Source organism: Bufo bufo, chromosome 9, assembly GCF_905171765.1.
Source record: "Bufo bufo chromosome 9, aBufBuf1.1, whole genome shotgun sequence".
Taxonomy (NCBI): domain Eukaryota; kingdom Metazoa; phylum Chordata; class Amphibia; order Anura; family Bufonidae; genus Bufo; species Bufo bufo.
In genome coordinates this window covers 139,952,213-139,970,110 of record NC_053397.1, presented here as the reverse complement: position 1 = coordinate 139,970,110, position 17,898 = coordinate 139,952,213, and the positions used below count along the sequence as shown (strand labels likewise).

The 17,898-nt window shown below is 43.9% G+C and overlaps 1 protein-coding gene across 2 annotated transcripts in view; it reads left to right on the top strand.

Annotated features, from left to right (window-relative positions):
• The window catches only part of EP300 (E1A binding protein p300), a 256,187-nt gene that overhangs the window by 19,071 nt on the left and 219,218 nt on the right, over positions 1-17,898 (top strand). For both annotated transcript variants that reach the window (XM_040408432.1, XM_040408434.1), the window contains exons 2-3: positions 10,881-11,503; positions 12,908-13,078. In XM_040408432.1, the coding sequence (XP_040264366.1) occupies positions 10,881-11,503; positions 12,908-13,078 (794 nt within the window). The remainder of the gene's footprint in view (positions 1-10,880; positions 11,504-12,907; positions 13,079-17,898) is intronic.

The following is a 17,898-nucleotide window of genomic DNA, read 5'->3' as shown; positions in this document are numbered from 1 at the left end:
GGTGACAAAAAATGGTTTATTTAGCAGTTTTTATAAAAAAAAATTTACGGTGTTCATCTGAGAGGTTAGGTCATGTGATATTTTTATAGAGCCGGTCGATACGGAAGCGGCAATACCGAATATGTATACTTTTTTTTTATTTATGTAAGTTTTACACAATAAGGCTACTTTCACACTAATGTTGTTTAAATCCGGCGTTCAATTCCGACACCGGAACTGCCCGCCGGATACGGAAAAACGTGTGAAAACATATTACATTTGAATCCTGATCAGGATTTTGATCACAATGAAAAAATTTTTGGGAAAAAACGGATCCGCCATTTATGGACTTTAACTTTTTTTCCCCACATTTTTCGGGTTTAACATGCAAAAGCCGGATCCAGTTTGACTGAACACAGGGCGCCGGATCCGGCGTTAATGCAAGTCAATGGGAAAAAGACCGTATCTGGCGTTTAGTCAGTGTTCAGGATTTTTGGCCGGAGGTAAAAATACAACATGCTACGGTTTTCTGAAAAGCCTGATCAGTCAAAAAGACTGAACTGAAGTCATCCTGATGCATCCTGAACGGATTCCTCTCCATTCAGAATGCATTAGGATAAAACTGATCAGTTCTCTTCCGGATTTGAGCCCCTAGGACGGAACTCAGCGCCGATAAAGAAAAATGCTAGTGTGAAAGTACCCTAACAGCTTTTTTTTTTAAAAAAAAATAAAAAGTTTTAGTGTCTCCATATTCTGAGCCATATTTTTTTTTTTTTTGGGCGATTGTCTCAGGTAGGGGTTCATTTTTTGAGGGATGAGGTGACGGTTAGGGTACTTTCACACTAGCGTTTTTCTTTTCCGGCGCTGAGTTCCGTCCTAGGGGCTCAAATCCGGAAAAGAACTGATCAGTTTTATCCCCATGCATTCTGAATGGAGAGTCAGTCCTTCAGGATGCATCAGGATGTCTTCAGTTCAGTCTTTTTGACTGATCAGGCTTTTCAGAAAAACGTAGCATGCAGTATTTTTACCTCCGGCCAAAAAGCCTGAACACTTTGACTGAACGCCGGATCAGGCCTTTTTCCCATTGACTTGCATTAACGCCGGATCTGGCGCTGTGTGTTCAGTCAAAACGGATCCGGCTTTTGCATGTTAAACCCGAAAAATGTGAAAAAAAAGTTAAAGTCCATAAATGGCGGATCCGTTTTTTCCAATGCATTTTTTCATTGTGATCAAAATCCTGATCAGGATTCAAATGTAATCCGTTTTCACACGTTTTTCCGGATCCGGCGGGCAGTTCCGGTGTCGGAATTGAACCCCGGATTAAAACAACGCTAGTGTGAAAGTAGCCTTAGATTGGTACTATTTTGGTGCGCAAACGCCTTTTTGATCGATAGCCGTTGTACTTTTTGTAATGTAAGGTGACAAAACAAATGGTTTATTTAGCACAGTTTTTATTTTTTACGGTGTTCATCTGAGGGGTTAGGTCATGTGATATGTTTATAGAGCCAGTCGATACGGACGCGGCGATACATGTATGTATGTATGTATGTATATGTGTATATATATATATATATATATATATATATATATATATATAATTACACACCCCCCCCCCTAATTGGTGCATGATGGGCTCCGATATTTTCCTGACAGGATTATATTGGCAAAAGTCTCAGCTTTTAATATCTGCATTTATGACTAGCCAGTATAGTCAGTGGCATATCCGTTTGTTGCATTTTTTCTTGGAATGCATTGGCTGTAGGAGTAATACTGTGTGTATTACTCATACAGCTTCCGGGGCTTCCGGGCTCTTCACCGGAAGGCAGCGCAGATGCTTAAAGGGGTATTCTCATCTTTAAGATCATATCTCATATGGTCCAACTGATGCCCTCCGTCATTTTTCTAATTTAATGTCATTAAAAAAAACTCACCCATGTTCTAATTATTCTGTTTATGTAGTGCCACAGTTGTATCCTGTATCCAAAGGATACGGCCCGCTACTCTGCCGCATCTCTGAGCCGCGCCTGCGCAGAGAGGACCTTTGTTTCACCCAGGCAGCCGGTCTGTTGCTCAGGAGCGCGCACGCCGGCAACCACGCATGCGCATTAGAACATTCATGCCGCATCAGATAGGGAGAGGATCGGAGCTGCCGCTCGGCGGGGGGCGGGGCTTATTGCGGGGGATGGGGCTTGGTGGGCTGGGGTATTGAAGGCACTGGGGGTGGCTGATGGAGGCATATTGGGGGCTGCACTTGTCTAGGGCACTTCCTTCATGGTGCATTAGCATTGCTCTGAGTGAGGATTGAACAGCAGAAGCTGCTTCACATAGACGGCAGGCTGCACGCAAGGACTGAGCTCTGAGTGATGTCATAAGGAGGCGTGGCTGGCCTTCACTTAAAGGGTTTCTACCACTTCGTTTTCACATAATTAGCTTTCAGACACTAGCGATCCGCTAGTGTCTGCTCTAACAAACAATCCTAATATAATAGCTTATTGTCCTGCCGTTGAGCTAAAAAAAGAACTTATATTGATATGCTAATGAGCCTCTAGGTTCTATGGGGGCGTCATTAGCACCTAGAGGCTCGGTCTACCTTCACAAAATGCCGCCGCCCAGCGCGTCCCTCCAGCCCGCCCATCTTCTCCAGAATGCGATCCTCCCTGTGAGCGTATGTATTCGGCGCATGCGCATTGAATGTCTGACCGCTTTCTGCACAGACATCTCCACTGCGCCTGTTCCTCGGAGCACTATGACGTCATCGGCGCAGGCGCAGTGGAGATGTCTGAGCAGGGAAGCGGTCAGACATTCACTGCGCATGCGCCGAATACATACGCTCACAGGGAGGATTGCATTCCGGAGGAGATGGGCGGGCTGGAGGGACGCGCTGGGCGGCGGCATTTTGTGAAGGTAGACCGAGCCTCTAGGTGCTAATGACGCCCCATAGCACCTAGAGGCTCATTAGCATATCAATATAAGTTCTTTTTTTAGCGAAACGGCTGCCCCAAAAGCAATTATATTAGGATGGTTCGGTAGAGCAGACACTAGCGGATCGCTAGTGTCTGAAAGCTAATTATGTGAAAACGAAGTGGTAGAAACCCTTTAAACTGCCTAAGCCCGCCCAGCCTGGGAAGCTTGGAAAGCAGGAAGTGAAATGCAGAGCTGCTGCAGGGGAGGCTCAAATAGCGAGATGAGAATACCCCTTTAAGGAAGGCATTGCGCTGCCTTCCATTGCCATCGGGTCCCCCCCACAGCCCCATGGGGACCCGATGGCACCACCGCCGCACCAGGTAAAAGCCTCAAACCGCACGTCTGAATTGAATTGACACAGCGATTCTCCCCCCCCCCCCCCCGCGCGCATTTAGCCGAGGTGCCTGCTCGCTCAATGATTTAAGCAGGCACCTTGTTCCGGGCGGCGGTGATCGGAACAACACATGACGTACCTCTACGTCATGTGTCCTTAAGGACTCGGGAAAACATGCCGTACCGGTACGTCATGTGTCCGTAAGGGGTTAAGGGGCCTTAGGCTTTTACGGCGGCCCTGTCTAAGCGCTGCAGGGGTCGCCGGCTTTAACATGAGAGCAGGGCTGTGGCTCTCAACAGCCTGAATAGGCAGGAGTGTGTATCTGGGCCGTTTAACACTTTAAATTCTGCGGGCAATGGCGCCCGCCGCATGTAAATCGCTTTTAGAGGGAGCGGACTCCCTCTGTTTCCCATCGGCTTCCCGCAAATGCTATCGCTGGGTGCCGATGTGTGTGAAGGCTGCCTGGGGTCTGATGTAGGCCCCAGACAAGCCTTCAGTAATTTCTAGCAGGCTGCGCATCTCTGGTGCAGCCTGCTGGTCAATGTTAGAATAGCATTGCCATTAAAATGCAATGCACTATAGGGATAGTAAATTTGAAAAATGGGGGGCACACCAATGAATAAATAAATATTCCCAAGAGTGCAAAAGGGTGGTAAATAGTACAAAATACACCTGACCCAAGAGAGTCACAAGAACCACCCTATACATGCACATCCGACAATAGCCAAGTAATAAAATATATAAAGTTTATTGAACACACCAACAAACACATTTAAAATTGTATACAAAATAAACAGCGTGTCGGTGTAAGAATGAATATCACCGACAGAGTCCACTGAGCGTCTACTGAATAGGAACACACAATATAACCCAGCTAAACAAAATATGCACCTATGAACAATATGAAGAAAATATCAAATGAGGTAAGGCCACTAATAAATAGTCAGACCACAATGAGGTCAAGTAACAAGAGCCAAAACCTGTGGGCAGCTGGTGCAGTGGACCTGAAAAGATGAGAAATGCCCACAGTGCCGTTTCTCCTCTTTTCAGGTCCACTGCACCAGCTGCCCACAGGTTTTGGCTCTTGTTACTTGACCTCATTGTGGTCTGACTATTTATTAGTGGCCTTACCTCATTTGATATTTTCTTCATATTGTTCATAGGTGCATATTTTGTATAGCTGGGTTATATTGTGTTCCTATTCAGTGGACTCTGTGTCGGTGATATTCATTCTTACACCGACACGCTGTTTATTTTGTATACAATTTTAAATGTGTGTTCAATAAACTTTATATATTTTATTGGCTATTGTCGGATGTGCATGTAGGGTGGTTCTTGTGACTCTCTTGGGTCCGGTGTATATTGCACTATAGGGATAGTGCATTGCATTTTAAAAGCAATAAAAGGCCGTCTGTTATAGTCCCCTTGTGGGACTATTAAGTGGTAAAAAAAAAAAAACATTTATTCAATAAATCTCATGAAAAAAATACGCTTTTCAATGAAAAAAATTGCAAAAAAAAAAGCTTCCCCATTTGTTTGCTATTGCCACGTCCGTAGCGACCCAGACTATATAAATATCATGTAAATTATCCCCTACGGTGAACGCCGTGAAAAAAGACAGAATTGCTAATTAATTTTTAGTTGCCACCAAGAAAACGGAATAACAAGTGATCAAAAAGTGCCATTTACCCCATAATGATACCAATAAAAAATACAAGTCTTCCCGCAAAAATGAAGCCCTCACACAACTCCATACAAAAAATAAAAAAAAAGTTATGGGTCTTGGGAAGCTGCAATGCAAAAACATTATTTTTTTTATAAGGTGTTTTATTGCACAAAAGTGGTAAAATGTTAAAAAAAAAAAATGTATTTGGTATCACTGTAATCGTACTGACCCAGAGAATAAAGATATTATGTTACTTATACCGAAAAATTAACGCCGTAAAATTTATAACATAAAAACGCAGTGGCAGTATTGCTGGTTTTCTCATCTGCCTCCCAGAAAGAGTTAAAGGTTAATCAGAAAGTTATATGTACCCCAAAATGGCGCTATTAAAAACTACAATCTGTCCTGCAAAAAACAATTCCTCATAAAGCTATATAAACAGAAAAATAAAAAAGTTATAGCTCTTGGAATGTAACTGAAAAAAAGGAAGAAAAGCGCTTGGTCAGTAAGGCCCAAAACAGGCTGCTAACTAAGGGGTTAAAGGGAGTCTTTCACGCAGATTCACCCTATTAACCTAATAAGTGTTATGTCCACGGCATCCCCCCTATTAAAACTGTGCTTACCGTTTGTTCCTTGCTATCATCGTTCTGCAGAAAAACACGGTAAACTGTGATGCCCCGGCCCGACTGTGCTCATTCAATGCGCACGCGCCGATATCACGTTCATCGGCACATGCGCGGGATTACGGACGGGAGGAGGGAGGTTAGAGCAGAGACTAAGGGCGGGCAGATGCGGTGGAGGGGGAGTGGCTCCTAGCCTCATTTGCATGTGGATTAAGTGTTTTTCTGCAGAACGATGATGGCAAGGAACTAACGGTAAGCACAGCTTTAATAGGGGGGATGCTGTGGACATAACACTGTTATTAGGTTAATAGGGTGAATCTGCGTGAAAGACTTCCTTTAAAGGGTTTCTGTCACCCCGCAAAACTCCTTTTTTTTTTTTGGATAGTTAGATTCCTTATAGTGCGATATAGGAGAATATAATGCTCTTACTTACTTTCATGCGGCCGATTCTTTATAAAACGAAGTTTTATAATATGTAAATGAGGGCTCTACCAGCAAGTAGGGCGTCTACTTGCTGGTAGCTGCTGCAGAAATCCGCCCCCTCGCCGTGTTGATTGACAGGGCCAGCCGTGATCTCCTCCGGCCGGCCCTGTCAGTAATTCAAAAATCGCGCGCCTCGCGTCATTCGGCGCAGGCGCTCTGAGATGAGGAGGCTCGTATCCTCAGCACTCCCTCAGTGCGCCTGTGCCGATGACGTCTTCTTTCGGTGATGTCATCGGCGCAGGCGCACTGAGGGAGTGCTGAGGATACGAGCCTCCTCATCTCAGAGCGCCTGTGCCGAATGACGCGAGGCGCGCGATTTTTGAATTACTGACAGGGCCAGCCGGAGGAGGAGATCACGGCTGGCCCTGTCAATCAACACGGCGAGAGGGCGGATTTCTGTAGCAGCTACCAGCAAGTAGACGCCCTACTTGCTGGTAGAGCCCTCATTTACATATTATAAAAGTTCGTTTTATAAAGAATCGGCCGCATGAAAGTAAGTAAGAGCATTATATTCTCCTATATCGCACTATGAGGAATCTAACTATCCCAAAAAAAAAAAAAAGAGTTTTGCGGGGTGACAGAAACCCTTTAAAGAAACCATTGGAGGATATGCTGACTTCAAGCTTGTCCACTTTATGGGCCCCCTTTCTGGGTAAAGGGGAACTGCTGATCCATTCAGTATTGAACATTTTATTTACCGGATTTTACTTCTAAAGTTGAGGGTCACAAATGGCATAGTGCTTTGGATTTTACTTCTACCCCCACAGTTGTCTTTCAGAGGTGACTGAAACAAAAGATTGAGAGCTTACGCTACTTTCACACTGGCGTTTTGGCTTTCCGTTTGTGAGATTCGTTTAGGGCTCTCAGCTGTCCGAAACGGATCAGTTTTGCCCTAATGCATTCTGAATGGAAAAGGATCCACTCAGAACACATCAGTTTGCCTCCGTTCCGTCTCCATTCCGCTTGCAGCGTTTGGGTGTCTGGCTGAGTTTCGTCAGACAATCTGTTACAATAGAAAATGGATCAGTCATCCATTGACTTCCAATGGTGTTCAAGACGGATCCGTATTGGATATCTTAAAGATAATGCAAACGGATCCAATCTGAACGGATCAGTCTGTGCAGATCCGTGACTGATCAGTCTGAGTGTGAAAACTAGCCTTAGTCCACTTCTCATTCATTTTCTGAAGTTCATACCTGTAGTGGATAAATGTAACATTGGCGTTGGAAAAATGCAGCAAACTCCATGAATTTCCTCATTGGGTGACATTTTCATATGTGTTTTGGTATTCTGCTTTTGAGGGGACAGTTTGTGACTCTCTGAAGTGGAGCTACACTAGTCTTTGGGCAAAGCAGCGCAGTGAATGTGAACCTCTGCAACTGAAGTAAACCTCAGCATGCTGCTCTGTTCTCTCTCTCGTATTTTAAATATGGTTAACTTATGATTATTAGGAAAGTGAATTTAAACTTTTTATCCTAGACCATTTAACGCATTCATTTTATGTACTTTCCATCTTGTTAAAGAGGTTCTCTAAGAATTAAGAAAAAAAATTACTGAAAATATTTATTATAAATAGATTCCCAAATACCTTTCATTAGTTATAATGGCTGTTTTGTCTGAGGGGCTATCATTAGGGGCAATAAAATGGCCGCCGTCCTATTAGTACACACAACCTGTCATAATCACACAGCAGGACAAATTATTTCACAACACTGAGCTAAAGGGCTACCTCATCATCCTCTGTGCTTTTCAGGGATTATGATTAGGGATGAGCGAATCTACTTCGGATGAAACATCCGAAGTAGATTCGCATAAATCTTTATTTCAGTACTGTACGGAGCGAGTGCTCCGTACAATATTAGAATGTATTGGCTCCGATGAGCTAAAGTTTTCTTTGAAGTATCGTGAGACTTTGTGTAATAACTTCATAAATTAATTTCTATTGTAAATAAAACATTTCCCGAACTCGTGTTTGGTTCCAAGTGGTGCCTTGGAACATTTCAATACTGTACGGTATTGTACGATACTGTGCGCTTGCTCCATACAGTATTGAAACAAAGTTTTATGCGAATCGACTTCGGGTGTTTCCTCCGGTCTATTCGCTCATCCCTAATTATGATCCTGAATACAGCTGATAAGATTTTCAGCTGAATCTCTGTAGGAATGGAGTTCATGAAGTGACATGAAGTATAGAGGGGAGTTGGGGATGTGGCTAATGAGCAGCAGCACTTGTATGCAGTCTCTATTACCACAGCCCCACATTACCACAGTCCATCCTCTCTGTACTTTATAAACTCTATTCCTACAAAGATTCTGCTGAAGATCTTATCAGCTGTATTCCGGATTGAGGCAGCTATTTACCTCAGTGTTGTGAAGTAACCCGTCGTCCTATGTGATTAGGACAGATTTTGTGTCTAATAGGATGGCGGGCATTTTATTTCTTGTTCCCTAGACAAAACAAACCATTATAACTGATGAAATATATTTAGGAATATACTTATAATAAAGTAATATTTTAATATTCTTAATTTCGGAATACCCCTGTACCTATACAACTTCAGTAGCTGTCGCCCAAATGCTTTACCATACATTCTCAGTTTGGCCATGTGACAGTGGGGAGACAGAAGAAAGCTGCTGCAAGACACCCATGATGGCAGCTTCTCTCCGGAGAACAGAAGGAATGGGTGTAAGAATTCAAAGCACCTGATCATTTTAGGAGCTCCACATGCACGACTGTATGTATTTTGCAGTCCGCAAAAAAAGGATCTGCGAAAAACACGGATGACGCCTGTGTGCATTCCCTATTTTGCGGAACAGCTGACCCCTAATAGAACAGTACTATCCTTGTCTGTAATGCGACAATAATAGGACATGTTCTATTTTTTTGCAGAACGGACATATGGAAACGGAATGCACACGGAGTAACTTAATTTTTATTTTTTTTGCGAACCTGTTGAAATGAATAGTTCCGCAAACAAAACGGAACCTACATGGAAAGGAAGTACATTCGTGTGCATGGGCCCTTAGACTTTTGTGTCTTAGATTTTTTTTTTTTTGGTATTGCCAACAGCTCATAAAATTCAATGCAGATGAGGCTTTTCAGAGCTGCATTCGATAATGGAATGAATCATATACTGTATATAAACAGATCCCACTGCATTGTAAGAGCAACGAAAGGAACAATCGTCCTTACCGCTCTGAAATCCATGAAACTTAATAAAAAGTGGTGATTGCTCAACTGTATAAGGCCTCATGCACACGACCGCTGTGTTCCGTGTCCGTTCCGTTTTCCGTGATTTTCTGCGGACCCATTGACTTTCAATGGATCCGTTGAAAACTCGGATAATGCACCGTTTGTCGTCCGCGATCAGTGTTTCCAGTCCGTCAGAAAAATAGGACCTGTCCTATTTTTTTAACTGACAACGGTTCACGGATTTATTAAAGTCAATGGGTCCGTGAAAAAACACGTAGGCACACAAGATTGTCGTCCACGTCCGTTTTTTTTTTTCATATCATTTGCAAGGCAAACTTGACTTAGATTTTTTTTCACTTTCCTTCATGTCTGGTGATCCTCTGAAAATCAAGGAAGACACACGGAAACAAAAACGGATCACGGAACAACGGAACCCCGTTTTGCGGACCGTGAAAAAATACTGTCGTGTGCATGAGCCCTAAGGGATATTTGGTTGCTTGCCTTTGAAACCTATCCAAGTAGAATATTTTATGTAACGTAGACAAGTTCTAAAAAACATATTTTGAGTTGGGTGCCACATATATTACTGAACTTTACACGGTTTTAATGTAGTGATACACAAGCAAGAAATATATTTAAACGTCCAACAAATAATGCAAGAGAGATGAATTGAAACTGAACAGTAAAATGTAAGAGTTAGGCTACTTTCACACTTGCGTTCGGTGCGGATCCGTCTGGTATCTGCACAGACGGATCCGCACCTATAATGCAAACGATGGTATCCGTTCTGAACGGATCCGTCTGCATAACAGCTTTTTCAGATCTGAGTTTTCACATCGTGAAAACTCAGATCCGACAGTATATTCTAACACAGAGGCTTTCCCATGGTGATGGGGACGCTTCAAGTTAGAATATACTAAGAACTGTGTACATAACTGCCCCCTGCTGCCTGGCAGCACCTGATCTCTTACAGGGGGCTGTGATCCGCACAATTAACCCCTCAGGTGCGGCACCTGAGGGGTTAATTGTGCGTATCATAGCCCCCTGTAAGAGATCAGGTGCTGCCAGGCAGCAGGGGGCCAGACCCCCCTCCCTTCCCAGTTTTAAATTCATTGGTGGCCAGTGCGGCCCCCCCCCCTCCCCAGTATTAAATTCATTGGTGGCCAGTGCGCCCCCGCCCCTGCACGGACTGACTCTATCCAATCAGTGCTTCCATTTTCAGACTGTGCAGGTTCACCCCCTCCCCCCCGACTGGTTACCGCCCCTCTGTACCCTTACTGAAGGCTAATAGCAATTCATTCATAACTTCTAGTAGAAATAATAAAGGAAGGGCACGCCATAGTCATAAGAATAGGCTGACTCCATTACACAGGCAGGAACAAAATCTAACAGAATAATTAATATTCTCACTTCTCCTGATAATAAAACTACCACAAAATTGTGTTTGTACTACTCTCCCCAGCCCCTTCCTACTGCTGTTAGCAGTTATGCATGATCAAAGCTGCTGACAGACTCTCTTCGGGAGTATAGTGAGCATTTCTGATGGCATTATATTGATATATTGTGATCTGTATTGCTGTATAACAGTTCTCTAATTTTGTGTAGTAATGGAAATAAGCTATGGATGTTTCTTTTTAGATTTTGGGTCCTTATTTGACCTGGAGCAAGATCTGCCTGATGAGTTAATTAGTTCCAATGAATTTGGTGCAAGCAACGGTGGAGATATTGGTCAGCTGCACACCAGCATGGGCATGATACCTGATGCGGCTGCCAAACACAAGCAGCTTTCAGAACTTTTGCGAGGTGGTAGTACAAACATGAGTATGGGCCTTGGTCAGCAAACACAAGCCAGCCCAGGTATTGGACTTCTAAACAACATGGTGAAAAGTTCAATGTCTCAAGCTGGATTGACGCCCTTAAGTTTGAGCATGGGAGGTAATGGAAGCAATCCAGGACAACCAACTCAAAGTCTAAACCCCTCCTCAGCAGCTGGAATGATGCCTGCTCTAAACAATCCAATGAACCAGCCTAGAATTGGTATGAATACAGGTATGATGCAAGCTGGAAATGGACAAAACATGATGCAGGGCCAAATGATGAACGGGTCACTTGGTACAGGAAGGGTTCGACCTGGGATGCCATACACAAACCAAGGTATTGGCAGTTCCAGCAACCTTTTAGCAGAGACTCTTCAGCAAGGTGGGCCACCAATGGTAGGGCAGCCAGGAATGAGAAGCCCACAGCCAACCACTATGAACAAGGTAAGCTGTTTTACAATACGTAATGTAAGCATTAAAGGGGTTGGCCAACTTTTGGTTATTGTTGGTGAGATGATTATATGGCACTTACTATAGCCTTTGTTGAAATTCTGCAACATTTTCTAGATTTCGTTAGGTATTCCTCCTCTAAAATACTCTGCACCTGCCATCTCTACTTGTTCTGTTGGGACTTTAGTGCAGTGTGTTTCAATGGAGGAGGCATCACATGGAGGGGATTTGCCTCCATCGGCCATTTTATGGACAGGCACAAAAGACTTTGGGGGTCAGTTACTAACTCATACGCCAGTTCTCTGGCGTAGACCTTTGCGCCACAATCTACCTCTTTGACCCGATCACGCCAGGTTTATAAAAGGGGGCGTGACATGGGCAGGTTAATATAAACAAAAAAAAAACATGCTTATTCCTGAACCTCATTCGTTCTGTCGGGCTCTCCTCTTCCCCTGCCTGCTGCAGTGCTTGGCTTCAGCAGTGGACACATCACCTCAGACTGCAGGCAACAAAGGCCATCAGGGATGATGGAGCAGCAGTGGTGGGGGGCTTGTGAAATATATAGAATTTTACAAATTATAATTTTTTTTAAATCTGATAGGTACACTGTCAGGATACTGGGATCCCCATTTCAAATGACCAGGCAGAATGCAAGTGAATCCAGTGGATCCATTGCAAAGCTCCCTTTTCCTCTGCTTCTGGTCCTCGCTGGACCAGAAGGGTGAAATGCAGTGTACACATGTCACCACTGACTGCAATTCGGTGGCCTCGGCAATGACATGCATCCCAACAGGTGATCGATGAGCCTCAGAGAGGAGCTCAGCCTTTTTTGCTTTCTTTTTTTTGATTTTTTTTTAACATTTTCGTCCTGTCTGGCCATCTGAAACTGGGTTCCCAGCCGTGGAGACATTAAAATGGATGTCCACTTAAAAACGCACACAAAATCCACCCACTAGTAAATCGGTTACAGAGAACCTGCAGGCAGCATGTTATAAAGGAGGAGCGGAGCAGATTGATATTTAGTTTTGTGGGAAAAGATTCAGTAAAGCTTGTAATTTAAACCTATAAAGTTTTTCTGAATATTTTCCTGCAAAACTATATATTAATCTGATCGTCTCCTGCTCTACAACATGCAGCCTCTAGATTGCACTGCATTTTGTGGTGACATGTTCTCTTTAAAGACCATGTCACCATGATCAAACCTATTAGGCCAGACATACTGCCTGGTAGAGTTGATCATGGTGACTAGAATGAGCCTTCAGCAGTCCCTGAAATCTCACCACAGTTTTATGCAAAATGAGGTATATGCAATAAAACTAACTGGCCCTGTCAGAGCTTAATGCCGAACTGTCCCCTTTGTCAGCATGTAACTATTGCTTATTGCTTTTTGCTTTCTAGCTTGGGATAATGAACAACCCTAACCCCTACGGGACATCATATGGTCAGAATACTGGTCCCCAGCTGGGAACTACAGCGCTTGGCTCCCAAATGCAGAACAAATCAGCTATTCAGAACAGTCTGACGCAATTTTCAATGGACAAAAAGTCTGGACCTGGCTTGCCAAATATGGTAACTATTTTTAAATATTTTGGGTCTTCTCCTCCCCCATAATGCAACATGCTCTAGGTGCTATTTGTTAGTTTTTCCCCTCACCTTTTTAGTTCTTCTTCCTTGGGCTTCTCTATAGGACTGGAAATACGCATAAAAAAAAAATACAGTATTTATTTTTATTTTTTAAGTGCTGCCCAAAAAAGCATTAAATTCATAATGTTATTTGCAATCCAGTGGAAAATACATATTGGAAAAATCTGGCATGCATTTGTTACATTATCTGAGTCAGAAATCTAAGGTTGACATAAATACATAAAAATAGCAAGAGAAGTGACCGCATCCACTTGGGTGAAACGCCAAATCTTTATTCTTTCAGCATACTAGGGTTGTTTTGATACCATAAAAAAGTATTGCAATACTCGATACCATTCAATACCATGAGAAAAAAAAATAAAACACAAAAAACCTTTTCATTATTTAAACATAAAACCTTGATTGAATTAAACAGAAAAACCTCACTTACAATTAATGTGAGGCACATGGGGTCCAGTCCAAAAGCGTGTGCCTAGCCTGACATTAAAAATAAGTGACCCCCATCATGTTTAACCACCTCAGCCCCCCTAGCTTAAACACCCTTAATGACCAGACAACTTTTTACACTTCTGCACTACACTACTTTCACTGTTTATTGCTCGGTCATGCAACTTACCACCCAAATGAATTTTACCTCATTTTCTTCTCACTAATAGAGCTTTTATTTGGTGGTATTTCATTGCTGCTGACATTTTTACTTTTTTTGTTATTAATCGAAATTTAACGAAATTTTTGCAAAAAAATGACATTTTTTTTACTTTCAGTTGTAATTTTTTTTTTTAAAAAAAACGATATCCATATATAAATTTTTCTCTAAATTTATTGTTCTACATGTCTTTGATAATAAAAAAAAAATGTTTGGGTAAAAGTTATAGCGTTTACAAACTATGGTACAAAAATGTGAATTTCCGCTTTTTGAAGCAGCTCTGACTTTCTGAGCACCTGTCATGTTTCCTCATGTTTCCTGAGGTTCTACAATGCCCAGACAGTAGAAAAACCCCACAAATGACCCCATTTCGGAAACTAGACATCCTAAGGTATTCGCTGATGGGCATAGTGAGTTCATAGAACTTTTTTTTTTTTGTCACAAGTTAGTGGAATATGAGACTTTGTAAGAAAAACCAAAAACAAAAAAATAAAAAAATCAAATTCCGCTAACTTGTGCCAAAAAAATGTCTGAATGGAGCCTTACAGGGGGGTGATCAATGACAGGGGAGTCATCAGGGAGTCTATATGGGGTGATCACCACCCTGTCATTGATCACCCCCCTGTAAGTCTCCATTCAGAGGTCCGTATGTGTGTTGCGGATCCATGGATCGGATCCGCAAAACACATACGGACGTCTGAATGGAGCCTTACAGGGGGGTGATCAATGACAGGGGGGTGATCAGGGAGTCTATATGGGGTGATCACCCCACCCTGTAAGGCTCCATTCAGACGTCCGTATGTGTTTTGCGAATCCGATCCGTGGATCCGCAAAACACATACGGACCCCTGAATGGAGCCTTACAGGGGGGTGATCAGGGAGTCTATATGGCGTGATCACCCCCCTGTAAGTCTCCATTCAGACGTCCGTATGTGTTTTGCGGATCCGATCCATGTATCCGTGGATCCGTAAAACACATACGGACATCTGAATGGAGCCTTACAGGGGGGTGATCTGGGAGTCTATATGGGGTGATCAGGGGTTAATAAGGGGTTAATAAGTGACAGGAGGTGGGGGGGGGGGGGGGTTGTAGTGGTGCTTGGTGCTACTTATTACAGAGCTGCCTGTGTCCTCTGGTGGTCGATCCAAGCAAAAGGGACCACCAGAGGACCAGGTAGCAGGTATGTTAGACGCTGTTATCAAAACAGCGTCTAATATACCTGTTAGGGGTTAAAAAAATCGCATCTACAGCCTGCCAGCGAACGATTGCCGCTGGCAGGCTGTAGATCCACTGGCTTACCTTCGGTTCCTGTGAACGCGCGCACACAGGTGCGTCTCGCGAGATGACGCACGGATGAATCGACCACCGCCAGGACGCATCCGTGTGCGTTAGGCTGTCGGAAAGGCGTTAAAACATGGTAGTGGCAAGATTGGGGTTAATAAGTCACATTAACCCCAAATCTTGCTGGCTGCCTGATACGTGTTTTTTGCCTGCCTTTATTTTGAGGCAACCTTGGGCTAGGGCTACACTGCGACTTTTTGTAGCACGTCTGATTGATTTTAACTATTGAATGACAGCAGCAATCCAAATGAATGCATTCAGTTGAATGCAATCTTATGGACTGCAGCTGTCATTCAATAGTTAAAATCAGTCAGTGGTGCTACAAAGTTGCAGTGTAGCCCTAGCCTAATACTCTTGCACTGCTCTCATAAACACTATCGCATATAGACACTAGACACTATACACTATGCAGTCACTGTCGCCCGTAGACACTATGCAGTCACTGTCGCCCGTAGACACTATGCAGTCACTGTCGCCCGTAGACACTATGCAGTCACTGTCGCCCGTAGACACTATGCAGTCACTGTCGCCCGTAGACACTATGCAGTCACTGTCGCCCGTAGACACTATGCAGTCACTGTCGCCCGTAGACACTATGCAGTCACTGTCGCCGCACCTGAGGGGTTTACTGCAGCAGATCGCAGCTCCCTCTCATAGAGGTCGGGTGTCGGCTATTTGATTCCGGCACCCGCCTCCTGTATTTGTATTAACAGGTCAGTTATCTTCATTGGTGGCGCAGTTGCCACAGCCCCCCCCCCCCCCCCCTTCCGTCTCTTTTCTTATCGGCGGCAGCAGCACCACAGGGGGAGGGAGAGACTCCTCCTCCACTGCGCTGCTGAGAAGAACATCGGCGGCGGGGCAGAGAACTATCAGCTCCTGTGCCCCGCCGCTGTATTCAGAGCTGCGGCGGGTCTAGTCGCAAATGGCAACAAGACTAAAAAGTCTTGTCGCCATTTGTAAATTCTAAGTCTCATTGGCGACCATTTTGGTCGCCATCTGGAGCCCTGTGTAGTGATGGCTTCTTCTAAGCAGCTGCCTAACACTCTGTGGGCCTCAACAATTTTCATTTTCAAAGCAGAAGGCTATAAGAACATGGCTAGTGTTTTCAGGTTGTCATTTCCTTAGCCCGAAATTTAATTAAGAAATGGCTGTTAATGTGAACAGTGGAGGACAAGATAAGGTCTGGAAGACCAAGAAATATTTGAGACAGGTGCTCATAGGATTGATAGAACCCCCGCTTGAGTGCAAAAGAACTTCAGGAAGATTTAGCAGACTCTGGAGTTGTGGTACATTGATCTACTGTTGAGCGACACCTGCACAGCTATTGCTTTCATGGAAGGGTTATCAGAAGAAAACCTCTCCTGTGTTTGCACCACAAAATTCATAATCATAAGTTTTCAAAAGGCCATCTAAATGAGCCTGATGCGTTTTGAAAAGATGTCCTGTGGACCAGTGAGGTCGAAATAGAACTCTGGCCACAACGAGCAAACGTATGTTTGGCGAAAAGACACCGAATTTCATGAGAAGAACACCTCTCCAACCATTAAGCATAGGTGTGGATCAATCATGCTTTGAGGTTGTGTTGCAGCCAATTGCACGGGGAACATTTCGTAGGTAGAGGGAAGAATGGATTCAATGAAATTCCAGCAAATTCTTGAAGCAAACCTAACACCAACTGTAAAATAAAAGCAGAAGTTCAGAAGGTTGGCTTCTACAAATGGATAGTGATCCTAAACACACCTCAAAAGGCACAAGCTGAAGGTTTTACCATGGCTCTCACAGTCCCCTGATCTGAAAATCGGTGGATAGTCCTCAAAAGAGCAGTGCATGGAAGACGGTCTGAGAATCTCACAGAACTGGAAGGCTTTTGCATGGAACAATGGATGAAAATCCCTCAAACAAGAACTCAAAGTCTTTGCTGGCTACAGTCTTGAGGATTGGTCATCAACCTATACTGCCTGCACAACCCTTTTAAAGGGGTCCCCTACTTGCCAGCAGCCTGATCCACTAAGCTAAGGATTCAAACTTGCCTGCTACCAGCTGCTGTTATCCTCCACGCTGCTCCGACGTCTGTCTTCCAATTTTCTTCCAGCGCTGCATGGTCACATGCTGCATGTTGCTTTGTCACTGCTGAAGCCAGTTATTGGCAGCGGCAGACCATACCCTTGCTGCAGTGGAAGTAAACAGTGTGGGGACCAGAATATAGACACCTAAGGAAGCATGGAATACTAGAGCAGTGGGCAGCAGATAAGTACACAGTCACATTATGACCACATCCTACTTTCATTATTGGCAGTGTGGAGTTCAATAAAGAGGACCTTTCATCAGGCTAGCTCTAGTCTAATTATCCTATCTTATATGGTGGCCCTCACTGATGCCATGATCCCTTTTTTTTTTCTTTTTAAACTACAGAACCCTCCGTTCCTCCGCTGTTGGCCCTGTATATTTTGACGCCTTTTATTATAATAAGGCAACTCGGTTATACTAGGCGGAGACTTGTATTCTCGGTTCTACTAGGCGGAGACTTGTATTCTCGGTTCTACTAGGCGGAGACTTGTATTCTCGGTTCTACTAGGCGGAGACTTGTATTCTCGGTTCTACTAGGCGGAGACTTGTATTCTCGGTTCTACTAGGCGGAGACTTGTATTTTCCCTCGGAGTGGTAATCTTCTCCCTGGCTGTGAGCGCATCCAATCAGAGCACCCCACTCTTAGCCAGGGAGAATGAGCTCCGGTTCTTGTGTAATAGAAATACTTGT